The sequence below is a fragment of the Capricornis sumatraensis genome, chromosome 8, assembly GCF_032405125.1.
Source record: "Capricornis sumatraensis isolate serow.1 chromosome 8, serow.2, whole genome shotgun sequence".
Taxonomy (NCBI): domain Eukaryota; kingdom Metazoa; phylum Chordata; class Mammalia; order Artiodactyla; family Bovidae; genus Capricornis; species Capricornis sumatraensis.
The window spans coordinates 40,589,550-40,605,055 of record NC_091076.1 but is presented as its reverse complement, the minus strand read 5'-3'; the positions used below and the strand labels follow the sequence as shown (position 1 = coordinate 40,605,055).

At 40.2% G+C, this 15,506-nt stretch overlaps 1 protein-coding gene and 1 pseudogene across 1 annotated transcript in view; one reads left to right on the top strand and one right to left on the bottom strand.

The window, feature by feature from the left end:
* SYTL2 (synaptotagmin like 2) overlaps window positions 1-12,012 on the top strand; it is a 66,699-nt gene extending 54,687 nt beyond the window's left edge. The window contains 5 exon segments of the mRNA XM_068978084.1: window positions 1,862-2,032; window positions 6,079-6,157; window positions 8,682-8,781; window positions 10,038-10,243; window positions 11,087-12,012. Of these exon segments, the coding sequence (XP_068834185.1) occupies window positions 1,862-2,032; window positions 6,079-6,157; window positions 8,682-8,781; window positions 10,038-10,243; window positions 11,087-11,232 (702 nt within the window). The 3' untranslated portion in view covers window positions 11,233-12,012.
* LOC138084216 (cytochrome c pseudogene) lies at window positions 5,319-5,636 on the bottom strand (annotated as a pseudogene).
* Window positions 12,013-15,506: the final 3,494 nt, after the last annotated feature.

Here is a 15,506-nt window from a genome sequence, read left to right as displayed (position 1 = left end):
TTCCCCGCTCTTCCCTGGTGGCTAAGAGGTTAAAGTGTCTGCCTCTAATGCAGGAGACCCGGGTTTGATCCCTGGGTGGGGAAGATCCCCTGAAGAAGGAAATGGCAACCCACTCCAGTATTCTTGCCTGGAGAATCCCATGGATGGAGGAGCCTGGTGGTTCCCCAGCAGTCCAGCGGTTAAGAATCTGAGCCTTCATTGCAGGGACCACAGGTTCAATCCTTGGTGGGAACTAAGATCCTTCCTGCTGCATGATGTGGCCAAAAAGTTTTAAAAATTAATTTATAATAAAAAAAGAATAGTGCCTACCTACTTCAGTAGTTGTGAACATTAAAAGAATTAATATGTGTAAAGTGATAAGTATGCATTAGTGTGTGTTAGTCACTTAGTCGTGTCTGACTCTTTGTGACCCCATGGACTGTAGCCCTCCAGGCTCCTCTGTCCATGGTTTTCTTCAGGCAAGGATACTGGAGTGGGTTGCCATCTCCTTCTCCAGGGGATCTTCCCAACCCAGGGATCAAACCCAGGTCTCCTGCACTGTAAGCAGATTCTTTACCAGCTGAGCTATAGGGAAGTCCATAGGATAGTATGCGTTCAGTTCAGTTCAGTTCAGTCACTCAGTCGTGTCCGACTCTTTGTGACCCCATGAATCGCAGCACGCCAGGCCTCCCTGTCCATCACCATCAGTATGCAGAGTATGCATTAAACACTTAGTAAATGCTGACTCTTAGTATAGTGTCTGGGATAGGTACTTTGAAAATGTTTATTGGAAGGAACGATGGCTGGATAGAAGAGTGGAGAATATGCCTCGCTCAGATGCCCATGTTCTATCTTCCTGCAAACTGTCTCATGCTGCCTTAGTCATGGGCAACAGATTATTTAAAACAACAAGTGTGAGAAGTATTATTCATTCTCTCTTTCTGAAAATTCTGTCCAAGTATTTGGTTATCCTCTGAGAAAAAGAGCTGCATTAAATTAATCCTCAGTTATCCATGGGTGAATGAATTGTCAATAGATTTTCTGTAGCAAGTTTTTTATTACAGTTTGACTGTGATATACCTCAGCACCCTTGCTATTTCTAGGTCATCTGCTTCAACCACAAACTCAGGAAAAGCCAGCTCATTTAAATGGTAAAAGCAAGTCTACTACAACCAAAATGGACATTCAAGTAGTATATCATAAAGCCAAGTAGAGATTATTTTTAGATTAGAAAGACTATCATCCCTTCCATAATTATATATAATCAAGAATTGACTACATTTCAGATTAACACTGTTAGGATGCCCCCCCAAAAGCAAAAAACAGGTCGATCTTTTCTTGAAAAATATTTTGTCCTTGCCGAATATCAATGATTGGAGAGATTGTATATATATGGAGCAGGTGAAATATGGGAACACTTCTGTACTTTCTTTTCAATTTTGTGCAAATCTTGAACTGCTCTAACAATTAGTCTATTAAAAAAAAATACCTTGTCCTCAGGGAGAAAACAGACCATTGGATTAAGCTTCATTTGTATTTTTAGACTGAATTGGATTCCTGTTATATCTAGTTAGAAGTAAAAACATCCAGTAAAAACTGAATAATTGGCTTTTGTTTTTAGAGAGCTATTACCAACTATGATATGTGAGCCATGATTTGCTTTTCCAGAGAGGGAAAGAAAAATCAGCTTTTGTGAAAGATGGATTTTAGCTCTTTGAAACAAGACACTTAGAATAAGATGACTTTGCAGTATTTTTGAGACTTGAAACCTAACAGATGAGAAAATCTGATCTACACAGAGGACTTTATCTTCACCTCTGTGTCATAAATTTGGCCTAAAATAATGTTATTTACCCCTTTAATTCCCTTCTTTGAACTGCAGTATAAAATCGACAAGCAAACCTTAAAGACACAGAAGCTGAACGTGTCTGTTTGGCATCGAGATACATTTAAGCGCAATAGTTTTCTAGGGGAAGTGGAACTTGATTTGGAAACTTGGGACTGGGACAACAAACAGAATAAACAATTGAAGTGGTACCCTCTAAAGCGGAAGGTAAGTTTGGAACTTTTTGTTTGGTTTGGTGGTTTAGGGCCTGGGATTCAGGAGAGAGCTGCTGTAAGATTCCATTTTCATTCAGAATGCTTATCCATTGTTTGGGATCATCATGTCTTTTCACTCTGTCCAATAAATCTCTTAGGCTCCTTTCCATGTTGTGTAGTCTTTCTTCCCCTACCTATTCTTTGGGCTGGCTAGTTTCTGCTAGCCTATCTTTTAGTTCAATAATTTTCTTATCTGCTGTGTCTAATCTAGTATCTAATATCTAGATGGATATCTATGGGTCCTCAGTTATTATACTTTCAGATTTATATTTTCACTTGACTCTTTTTTATAGATTCTATTTCTCTGCTACAATTCTTTATCTTCACAGTATCTTTATGAATTTATTAATCAAAGTTACTCAAAGTATGTATCTGAAAACTCCTATATCTTAAACATTTGTGAGTCTCATCTAATTTCTATTGTTTGGTCATTTGGCCCTTTGTTCTGGTATGCCTGTTCATTCTTTTTATTGCATGCTGGACACTGCACGTGAAAAATTCTAGGGATAATTTGAGAGGCTTTACTTTTGCATTTGACACACAGCAAGAGGACGCACTGCTTCAATCTAGCCTGGTAATGAACTGACGAGAAGCTGGGGTTCAGCTTTCACGTGGTCTGATCTCATTTTTCTTTGCCCATGTTTCTAGGCTGTGGTCTTTCATGGGCTCCAACTGAAAACCTAGGTAGTTTGCAGATTTTAGCATGTATCCAACCTGGCCCCAAAATACGCATTTCTAACAAATTCTCAGGCATTGCTGATACTGCCGGCCTGGGGACCATACTTTGAAAACTATTGGTCTAGAGTGTTTTCTGAGACCATCTCTCCTTAGCTAGCCAACTTTTGCCTCCCCAGCCCTGTGAGAGATTGTGCTCAGCTTCTTAGCCTCTTTCTGCTAAGTTTGTTGTACTCTAGTCAGCACTACTCACAATGCAGCTAATGCCTTGAAGTGGAAAGAAAGAATTTCAGGCTACAACAGCTTATCCATTTGAACCCTATCTATCTTAATAATTCTTCAGCACCTTCAAATAGATTTGTTTAATCAAGTTTTTTGTTGTTGTTGTTCTCAATGTGAGGGTTAGTGTGATACATACAATTTATAAAAACTGTTAAGTATCTATACAGTAGAGCCATTCTACTTAAGGAATGGTTCCAAAATACCACATCAAGGTCACCTGAAGCTCTTATTTGTAGGTTTACCCAAGATTTGCTAGTTAAGAATTTCTCAGAAGTTGTCAAAAGCATCTCGTTTTTAGCTTCCTTCTGTTATGTTTCTGACATATAGCCCCGTTTTGACAATAAGGCTCTAAAAGACCAGAATTTGAAAGGAAAACCACCTGTTCTATAATAAATACACATTTAAAAATTTTTATTTATTTATTTTAATTGGAGGCTAATTACTTTACAATATTGTGGTGGTTTTTGCCATCAGTTCAGTTCAGTTCAGTTGCTCAGTCGTGTCCGACTCTTTGCGACCCCATGAATCGCAGCACGCCAGGCCTCCCTGTCCATCACCAACTCCCAGAGTTCGCTCAAACTCATGCCCATCGAGTCAGTTATGCCATCCAGCCATCTCATCCTCTGTCGTCCCCTTCTCCTCCTGCCCCCAATCCCTCCCAGCATCAGAGTCTTTTCCAATGAGTCAACTCTTTGCATGAGGTGGCCAAAGTACTGGAGTTTCAGCTTTAGCATCATTCCTTCCAAAGAAATCCCAGGGCTGATCTCCTTCAGAATGGACTGGTTGGATCTCCTTGCAGTCCAGGGGACTCTCAAGAGTCTTCTCCAACACCACAGTTCAAAAGCATCAATTATTCGGCACTCAGCCTTCTTCACAGTCCAACTCTCACATCCATCCATACATGACCAATGGAAAAACCATAGCCTTGACTAGACAGATGGACCTTAGTCGGCAAAGTAATGTCTCTGCTTTTGAAAATGCTTGGTTGGTCATAACTTTTCTTCCAAGGAGTAAGCGTCTTTTAATTTCATGACTGCAGTCACCATCTGCAGTGATTTTGGAGCCCCCCAAAATAAAGTCTGACACTGTTTCCACTGTTTTCCCATGTATTTCCCATGAAGTGATGGGACCGGATGTCATGATCTTCATTTTCTGAATGTTGAGCTTTAAGCCAACTTTTTCACTCTCCTCTCTCACTTTCATCAAGAGGCTTTTTAGTTCCTCTTCACTTTCTGCCATAAGGGTGATGTCATTTGCATATCTGAGGTGATTGATATTTCTCCCGGCAATCTTGATTCCAGCTTGTGTTTCTTCCAGTCCAGCGTTTCTCATGATGTACTCTGCATAGAAGTTACATAAGCAGGGTGACAATATACAGCCTTGACGTACTCCTTTTCCTATTTGGAACCAGTCTGTTGTTCCATGTCCAGTTCTAACTGTTGCTTCCTGACCTGCATACAGATTTCTCACATTGACCTGAATCAGCCGTGGGCATACATTGTAACATACATTGTACATTTTATATTGTAAAATGATTGTTCAGCTTTTGTTATTCTTACAGGCATTTCCTCATCTGGGCTAAAATAATTAGGTTAATGCAGCTATGAAAATGTATTATTAGTCCCCCACCCGTACCCTGGCTCTTCCTACTTCTTTATTTTATTTATTCTTTTTTTTGAGGTGCTAAATACTCTTTATTTGATGCTATACATAAACCACACTAAAATGCCTTTCATTAAGTAAAAGGCTAAATTTTAGATAGAGAATTTTAATTAAATTGGCATAGTTTATAAAACCAAACAGATAAAGTGGACTTTGTCAGTGTATTTTCAATCCTTGCCTTAACAGGCTAATGAACACAGCTTGAAACACGTGTGAATCCTCCTCTGTTCTATGAGACAGTGAAGGGACCTTTTCAGTATTTAAATATATTAATATAACCAGTTATAGAAAGCTAAATATAAAACCAATCTCTTATAGGTTTTGAGAAGGAATGCACCATCTCCCTAAAAAGTTTCATATTCCTTATTCAAGTTCAATCATCTCTTTAGAATGGGAAAAGTGATAGTACTTGTTGAACCAGAATTACTATCAAAATTAAAAAAGCTGACCATATTTGTTTAGCCACAGACCAATCTTATTTAAATCAGGACTGTCCAACAGAATTATTCCATCACCCATTCATGATCTGAATTCTAGTGTATGAGATCAATTTAAATATGGTACACATAAAAAGTCATGAGACACTTCTGTTTCATAATAAATAAGGCAGTGGCCAACTATTACTCATTGGTAGCTTTTTTGAGATAAGCTATCAAGTCCTCCCTCTCTCCCTTCTTCTTAATGCCAGCAAAGATCATCTTGGTTCCAGGGATGTACTTCTTGGGATTCTCCAAGTACTCCATCAGCGTCTCCTCTCCCCAGGTGATACCTTTGTTTTTGTTGGCATCTGTGTAAGAGAATCCAGCAGCCTGACCTGTCTTTCGTCCAAACAGACCATGGAAGTTTGGCCCAGTCTTGTGCTTCCCTCCCTTTTCCACAGTATGGCACTGGGCACACTTCTGAACAAAAATCTTCTTGCCCTTTTCAACATCACCCATTTTAAAATCTCTCTTTTTCTGTGCGCGACTGAGAAGTTCCCGCTCACAAGCCGAATGTCCCGCTTTCTATCTTCCTACTTCTTTAAAGAAAGAAAATATAGATAAGTTGTTTTATGCAGTGGCTGGATCACTAGCAAAAATGTACGTATTTTTATAAAAATCTAAGCATTTCAGAACACTTTTCCCATCTGCAAGAAACCCATTCTGATTTCTCTGAACTGAAGGACTTAAAATGTGTTCTGGGTACCCTGCAGAGTTTTCCAGGATACACAGTGTAGCCTTCCCAGATATCAAAGCAACAGTCCATCTGTGATGGGGAGGGAAATTTCAATCCAGGGCACTCATGAATGATACCTAAGCTCAGAAATGAGGCAGATCTGGCACCAACAAACGGGGTGAATGGTTTTTGTTTCACACCTGCTGACTTGCCTTCATTTTCCAGACAGCACCAGTTCCCCTTGAAGCAGAAAACAGAGGTGAGATGAAGTTGGCTCTCCAGTATGTCCCAGAGCCAATGCCTGGTATGTACTGGTTTTCTGTCCAGATTTATGGCCTTACCTTAGCCTTCCCCTCTCCAAGGATTTCTTTGATTTCTATGTTTTTTTTTTTTAAATTTTCAAAGGTGAAGAACTAAATCAACTTACTTAGTAAGGATCCAAATGAGTCAATCCACACTTGTAAACTAGAAAATTTTCTTTATTTTTAATTGTGGTCAAAACACATAATATAAAAAAAACAAAACCACATAACATAAATTTTTTCTTAACCATATTTAAGTGTGCGATTAGTTGTGGTTGTTGCATGCTCACTCAGTTGTGTTCGATTCTTTGCGACCCCATGGACTCCGCCCAACTCCTCTGTCTATGTGATTCTCCAGGCAAGAACACTGGGTGGGTTGTCATCTCCTCCTCCAGGGGATCTTCCTGACCCAGGGACTGAACCCTCATCTCCTGCACTGACAGGTAGATTCTTTACTACTGTACCTCCTGGGAAGCCCATTAGCAGTGTTAAGTATCTTTACAATAATGTGAAGCATGTCTCTGGACTTTTTCATCTTGTACGTCTGAAACTCTATACCCATTAAACCACAACTCTTCTCTTGCCCTTCCTTCCAAGATCCCCTTCCTGGTAACCACCATTATATTTTTTCTGTTTCTTTGAGAAAAATACTCATTTTTTTCTCAGCCCAGTTTACAGGCCTTGTTTTAACTTTGGCCTCACTCTCCCCAAAGTTCATATCTACACAGTGTAAATGGCTTTTCCTGTGTAGTGCTGTGATGCAAATGGAACTGGAGTAGTTTTTACCCCCCACGGGTGGAAATTAAAAGGATTCATATTAAGCCCCTAAGAGATTAGAGCTCATTTGTCCTCTACTCTCAAGGTCTCAATAAGGTAGAAAGTTTTTTCTTCAAAATTACTACATTGCATCCTTGATGTTAGAGCCTCAGGTCTCCAGCACAGTTAAGGAGCAAGAGACTGCCGGGAAATGAGTGCTAACCCCTCTCTCATTTCTCATACAGTTCCCTAAGTTATTCTCCTTAAGAATTCATATGAGGGCATCCGTGGTAGTCCAGTGGCTAAGCTTCTGTGCTCCCAATGCCGGGGGCCAGGGTTCGATCCCTGCTTAGGGAACTAGACCCCACGTGACCAACTAAAAGTTTGCATGGCACAACTAGAGAGCGTGAATGCTGCACCTAAGACCCAGCACAGCCAAACAGATAAATAAAGATAAATAAATGTTTCTTGAAGGTAGTGGGATGACAGAAATGATGGTGGGGGCAGTGACTAAACAGAGAAAGGCATTCCAATTCAGCTTAAAAAAAAAGAGAGAGAGGACAAGCAAAACATATCTTTAGGCCACATGGCACCCAAACTGCCATCTTGTTACATCTGGATCTTTTTAAAAGACAGATTCTTCCCTATCTAATCTCTATCCTATCATTTATGGTCAACATACATAGAGATTCTGCTAGTCTCATTTCCCATTTGCCCCATGATTACTTTTTGCTGGGGGAAGGGCAGGAGACCCACATGTGATGGACTCCAGCTTGTCTGAGTTTTTGCTCCTGTAATAGTTTTTTCTCCCTGGAATGGCTTCCTCTTCCCCTAAACCTATTCAAGTCTTTAGATGAAATCCCATCTCCTCCGCAAAGCTTTTCCTGAACGCATTTACCCTCACTGATCACATCATCTTCTAGATCATCACAGTAATAACTTGGCATTTCATTCTATATTACATTTCACTGCTTTTATTGAGTTTCTGTCTCTAGCTTACCTGTAAACATTTCCCAAGCACATAGATTTCTTGGATTCCTTGTATATCCAACAACATTCCTAGCACAGGGCTGAGCATATAATAGATGCTCATTAAACATTGATTGGTTGACAGCTTGGGTTCACCCATCCAGAAAAACATGGGGTTGCAAAGAGTCGGATACAACTGAGAGATTAACACTTTCACTTTTCTCCCTCCATCCATGTGCACCCAACCTATATAGAAACTTCAGACTAAGGCCAACTTCTCAGCAATTCCCCTGCTATAATATTGGCTGTTACATGTGTCTATACAATACTCCTATAAAATGCATAACTACTTTTAACAAGAGTGACTATACCTAAACCAGTACCTGTTTTGGTTACTTCATACTCAAATTTGTTTAAATGCCTCCTATGAGCACTGATTGATAATGGTATTAATATTTGAAAAGTACATGCATCTCACTGAGTAGTTTTGGACATAACTATAAATGGATGATTCACACACCTAATATCTATAATTGATCTTGTTGAACCAAGCAAGACCCAGAAACAATGATGTAATATTCTCTACTTGCAATAAATTATTTTTATAGAGCTCCTTGAGCTCAATACAGCCAGACTATGAAAGATGTAATTAAGAATAGATATAATCATTTAGGATCATATCATCAAGCACTCAGTCACATCGCTATGCCAGACCATTTTTAGACTGGCATCTGGGGAGGCAGTACTGCCAAGAGAGGAAAGGCAGTGGAATTTCATTTTCTCTCTCTCTTTCTGTTATAGGTAAAAAACTTCCTACAACTGGAGAAGTGCACATCTGGGTGAAGGAATGCCTCGATCTACCACTGCTAAGGGGCAGCCATCTAAATTCTTTTGTTAAATGGTACCAGCATCGATAATTCTGCCTCCCTTAGTTCCACAATAGGCTGACCTTTGCCAATTGGTTTTAATTTTCTGTAACTGTGATGCTGAAGTTCATCATTCATAGTATAAATGAAATAATTTGAGACAGTGGTGACACAAGCTAGAAGGATCTCTGACATGAACCCCCTGCAAGGCTCCATTTAGTTTAAGAGGGAATATATACAATAGGAGGTACATCTGCTGGTGAGGATAATATTCAGTACCAAAGAGTTTATGAAATGGCTAGTGGTGATACCACACCCCTGGTATCATTTGTCGAGCATCTGTATTGTGGCCCATTTGCAAAAAAGCCTTTTGCGTCAGCCTGTGAATATCTGGAAGTTATTTGATAAACAGGTCCACACTAATAATTAGCTCATAAGAGCTTGAACCAGTTTGGGTTTTTAAGTTGCAAGCCTTTTTCTCAGTTATACTGTAAATGCCTGGCATCTAGAAAATAGTAACTAAACAGATGTTATTGTGCTGTCCTGACTCTAACTAATTTTATCTATATAGATTTTATCAGAAGACGAGTTATAGCTACTTAAGTTTATATGACATTATTTAGGGTTTTCCCTATACATATTCTTCATAGATGTCAACTGGTAAGCTTTTCAGCTCAGGTCAATCTCCCATTCCAGGACTAGGCCCAACCCTTCTTGCCTTTACAAAAGGCATGGTACGGTAAATTAATTTCAATTATTACCATAAATTATATGTAAATAATCACAAATATGTAATATAATTTATTCCCAAAGTCAAATCTAGGGAATTGGAGAGGTTTCTTTTCTTTTTCAATTCTGTACAAGACTAATTTCTTAGGCTCTCACAGATAATCAGGAGTAGATTTTAGAGGAATCCTCAAACAGTTGCTACATAGTAAATGCTAAATACAGGTACTGAACTAAGTTGTTTGCTTAATCTGTAATTCTAATATTAACCTTATGAGGTAGGCATCACCATTCCCATTTCATAGATGAGTAAGCAAGTGTCTGAGAAGTTAAGTCAATTTCCCACAGTACACAGCCAATAAGTAGCAGAGTCAGGACTTCCTCAAAGCAAGTCTGGTCCACTCTAGTGCATGATCTTGCCAGCAGAATGCCCACCACTACCATCTCTCTGTGTTCTTTTTTTCTTCCTTTGCCTCTTGCCAGTCCTCAGTAGCTGAAGCACACTAAAAGCATGAGAGTTTGCTGTCTTACTCACATGCTTTCACGGGAATGTTTCCTTTTGCAGTACCATCCTTCCAGATACAAGTAGGAAAAGTCGCCAGAAGACGAGAGCTGTGGGGAAAACCACCAACCCTGTCTTCAACCACACCATGGTCTATGATGGGTTCAGGCCTGAGGATCTGACTGAAGCCTGTGTAGAGCTTACTGTCTGGGACCATTACAAATTAACCAACCAGTTTCTGGGAGGTCTTCGGATTGGCTTTGGAACAGGTAGCGTGTTACATTTTTAATTTTCCATGAGTCTAATGCTTCTGGAGACACTAGAGGTTGGTTGGTTTGCTTCTTCCTAATGAAAACATGTACTCTCTTTCTGTTAAGTGTGGTGAAATGAATCAGTGAAGGAATGTCAAGCTGTGTGCCAGGGACTCTAGATATGAAGGCTATCAGGATGCTGTGTTTGTCCACACAGAGCTTAAGTTATTGTGGTGGAAACCAGAAAAGCCTTCATCACTACCCTTTCCTGAAAAACCGTTTATGGCCCTTCATGGCTAAACGTGTGCTTTGCATAATAATAGCAGCTAACATTTATGGAGCACTGGTCACTGTACCGAGTGCTTTCTTTGCATTATTGCATTCGATCCTCACAGAAGTTCTATGAGTTATTTCTAATGTTATGCCCAGAGACACTGATGTTCCAAGAAATTAAGAAACAGAGCTAATAAGTGGCAGAACCAAGATTCAAAATTGAGTGTGTTAGATACTAAAGCTGTAAACGACACTTTCTTAGAGATCACCTACTGTCGCTTTCAACCCAATGCTGGAATCCTCCTTGCTGTTCCATTTTACACCTGATAGATTTTCATCTACATTTTATATGGTCAAGAAGAGAAGTTATTACTCTGAGAATAATGAGAATAATCCGTATTGTGGAGAGTTCCATTATCAGACATCTCGTATGATTAAACAGATCTTTTCTTCTGTTGAGTCCCAGCCCTACTGGTGATGTTAAAACTCTTCTTAGCTGTCTCCATTGGTGATTATAATTGGGGAATGACTCAGTTTTTCCCAATGAACTATTCCTTTCTAAATGCAAAGCTTCCCTTTTTTGTCCAGGTAAAAGCTATGGTACTGAAGTGGATTGGATGGACTCTACTTCAGAGGAAGTGGCTCTCTGGGAAAAGATGGTGAAGTCTCCCAACACTTGGATTGAAGCAATCCTGCCTCTCCGAACGCTGTTGATTGCCAAGATTTCCAAGTGAAGCCAAAGTCCATGGGCTCCTCCACTGAAAACCACCAGACAGGTGGAATCCGATCTTGTAGGCAGAGATCCTCACTTTCTATCTGTTGCCTGGAACAAATGCTACATAGCATGTTAAAGTCAACCTGCACATGCTTCTTTGGTTACAAGGACTAAAAAAACTTAAATAATAGCAAAATGTGTAACTTAGTTTGTGACTGCAACGTTAAAAGAAGATGTTTGAGAAAGCTAAGAAAATCAAAGCATTGCTGCTGCTTCAAAGAAAAAGCTGCCAAAAAAATATTAAATGTTGTTAATAAGCAAAAGTTTCCAGTTTGCTATCATGTGTTTCAAACCACAAAAGGGTTAGGAAGGCCTCCCACTTGATCATTGAAAACCCTTGCAGGAATTGAAAAAATGTTGGTTGTTGAAGAGTGACTCAAAGATATTCCTATGAGCAGGGGGGAAAAGAAATTAGAATATCGTGAAGATAAAGAATTTGTTCATAAGAAAACTATTCACTCTGTAGTCTCTATTGAAATATGGAATTCCATGTTAGGACAATGAGACTGAATTCACTGCATGTATTTTCGCTTTGAGAAGTGTCCCCTTTTCCCAATGTTTAAAGTCTTATGGGCTTTGGTGCCACCCACTGGCCATAGGTGAAATTAAGTTTTTGGCTTGATTTTCTCCTAAGTTTCAAGCCTGTATTTTATAATAGGGTACCCATATATAAAACAAAGAACAAAAACTTTGCATATATAAGATTCTGTTTTTCTTACAACTCTACTATATGAAGCAGCATGAGAGTGGTCACAAACATGATTTGCGATAAAGTTTTAATTAGAATGTAAATTGTGAAATTATACTGTCCTTCCTATGTATGCATAATTTTCATAAAGTATTTTGTAAAAACCCTTAGAATAAATTATTATATGATTTAATGGTATTGTCAAAGTAATCTGACTTCTTAATTTAAACGAAATACTTTATGTTAGGAATCTTAAAGTCCAGGACTTCCCTCGTGGTCTAGTGCTTAAGAGTCTGCCTGCCAATGCAGGGGCCACAGGTTCGATCCCTGGTCTGGGAAGATGCCACATGCCACGGGACAACTAAGCGTGTGTGCCACAACTACTGAGCCCGTGCACCTTAGAGCCATGCTCCGCAACAAGAGAAGCCACTGAAATGAGAAGCCTGAACCCTGCAATAGAGAGCAGCCCACACTCATCACAGCTAGAGAAAGCCTGCACGCAGCAGTGAAGGCCCAGCACAGCCAAACATGAATAAAGAAAAATTTTAAAAACTTCTTTTAAAGAAGGAATTCTAGAATCTAAATTCACAAGCCAGGCTAAAGAACTTTTGGGCTAATATTTCTCCAAAGTCTTTGCTGTAACTCTGGGCATGATTTTCTCTAAACTGGAAGCTTCAGCTATGTAACTAAGAGTAGAACTTTTACTTTTTAGAAGTAGCTGAAAGCTTTGAAGGTAAGTTGTCGTTTATTCTTAAAGTTTTCCATAAAGACATTGTTGGGTCATTTAATACATGAATCATCATTCCCTGTTAGAACTCCACTAGCTCGTCATTCCCAAAACAAGCTGATGATGGCTCAGCAGGTAAAGAATCTGCTTGCAGTGCAGGAGACACAGGAGATATGGGTTCAATCCCTGGGTCTGGAAGATTCCCCTGGAGGGGTAAATGGTGACCCACGCCAATATTCTTGCCTGAAAGATCACAGAGGAGCCTGCAGCCCATGAGGTTAAAAAGAGGCGGACGTGACTGAACAACTAAGCACGCAGGCAGAGGAAGCCTAGATGGTGACAAGACAGTGAGATCTTAAAACAAGTATCTAACAAATGTCATTGAAAACAGCTCCAGTGCTTGCCTCTTCCCCCAAACAAATGCTAGAACCTTTGACCCACTGGCCAGTAAAAGCAACTAACCTAAAACAACACCCTTGCCCCATTGTCTCTCGAGGTCTTTTAGGAGGTTGTTTATCTAGTTGTATTTCCTCTTCCTGTTCTGACTGCCGACGAGGGCAAGACCAGGTGACTAGACACACACCTCCAAGGTTGGCCTGCAACCATAGCAGAAGTACAGACCCTGTTTCAGCCCCTGTCACTTCATACTACAAGCTACTTTCTCAGCCTTTTTGTTTTTTCCAGTTACCTTCTCAACCATCTGCTAGCATCTAGCCATCTCAGAAGCACTAGATTCCTTCTAGTATCTCCCTATCCAGGGCTAGGACTGCCTGCCTCCCCCAGCCCCAGATTTGCAAAACACCAAAGTGGACAACAGAACCGTCCTTGCATCTACCCAAAGAACTTCAACTGCCTCACGATGTCCAGGAAGATGTAGTGTCACTTTTTTTTTTTTTCCGAAAAAAGAAATATAAATGTTGAATCTCACCTGGCTGTAAGGCAAAGTCTAAATGGGATTTTCATGCGTTACAAAATGTGGGCCACCTGAATTCTTTAGTGAACTCAGGTTGGCAGACTTTTGATTCAGTGGGATTTTTTGGCAAAGTCCCTTCTGAAAATTTTCATTTTCTTAAATTAGAGGTGTTTCCTTGGACTGCATGTTTTAGGGCTCTTTTCCTCTTTTTCAGAAACCCCATCAGAAATAAACCTAAATACACTAGGTTAGTGTATGACCATTTGTTAGTATGTATGACTTTAGGGACTCATGGGTGAAACATGAGTTCCCAGGAACTCCAATACTGTCTCTTTCTTCCTTGGTGGTTGGTGGATCAGTCCCTAAGTAATGTCTGACTCCTGCAACCCTATGACTGTAGCCACCAGGCTCCTCTGTCCGTGGGATTTCCCAGGCAAGAGTATTAGAGTGTGTTGCAATTTTCCTTCTCCAGGGGATCTTTCCAACCCAGGGATCAAACCCGCATCTCCTGCATTGTTGATGGTCTCCTGCATTGCAGGTGGTTGCTTTTACCTCTGAGCCACCAGGGAATCCCGACTTCCTTGGGAGTAGGAAATAGCACCACAGAGAGCTCCAACATCACAAGCTCTCAGCTAAAGCACTCCTCTTTCCTAGGTTCAGCTTGAGAGAACTTTGGGAGAGACTGGCTGAGCTTGGGTCATATCCTCACTTACTGCACCACTCAGAGTGGCCAGGAACAGATAGGGTAAGCTCTTATGATTGGTCCTACCTGAGTTATGTCTCCACCCTGTGGCCAGGGAGAAGTGATCCATTTTCAGAAGAAGGGGTGTTATATAGACAGGCACTGGAAAAATCAAGAGCTAGGTAGCCGTTGCAGTTTGTATCCCCCTCTGGTGAAAATACTTCCAAATTCCATTATTTTAAAAATGAAGTAATATTTCGAAAAGTCACTGCTGGCTTTTCCCAGAGAAGCCAACATTTCCGCACCCTCTGTGACTGCTGCAGCTTCTAAAGAAGTGGTAAGGATCCTAGAAACTGCATAACCTGGTCACATGGCCTTGGCATCCACCAAAGCATGATTACTGTTAGCCTAGGGTCACTTCTAGGGAAGTTACATGGACTTCTTTGCATATCTCTCATCCATACTCACCATCTAGGTTTAACAGTCCCTCAACATTTGCCTTCTCCTGTGCTCTTCTTCCCATTCTGATTTTGGGATTGGTCTCCCATCTCCACCCACTCCTAGACTCATTCACTAATTTCCCTAGTTTGTTTTACAAACCAAATGCTCCCACATATGTGATCCAGTCACACACATTCCTTCCACTCCTTTGGCTGATTTGTTCCGAAAGAACTGCCTCTCCTTCAGCCTTAAAAGAGAAGACTCTCACTCTCCACATTCAGCACTTCAGTCAGGATGTGGGATCAGACTTCAGATCACTGCACCCCTGTTTTTATTCTTTGAGAAGAGTAGTATGTCTAACTTATCCATGATTCTGTTAGCAGTTATAACACCTAATAGCCATTTTTCTATTATTTGTCTCTACCATTTTACTGTAGTCATCTTTAAGAGCCAGGACTGCAAACCTTGGATATAACAGTTTCTCAGCATATGAATTGAATGTATGAATGAATGAACGATTAAACAATTGAATGAATGATGAACTAAAGACCATGGGCTTTGGTATCAAAAAGATCTGGATGTGAATTCTGTCTCTATTACTCTCTGAGTGACTTGGGACAACTTGCTTAACCTCTCTGTGTCTTAATTTCTGTGTTCTCTGCCAACTATGAAATGTGGATCAAAATGCCTATCTTTCCAGAATATTGTTAGAATTACATGAAGAAAGATGTACAAATGCCTAGTATTATGTAGGGTATATAGGGCTTCCCCAGTGGCTCAGA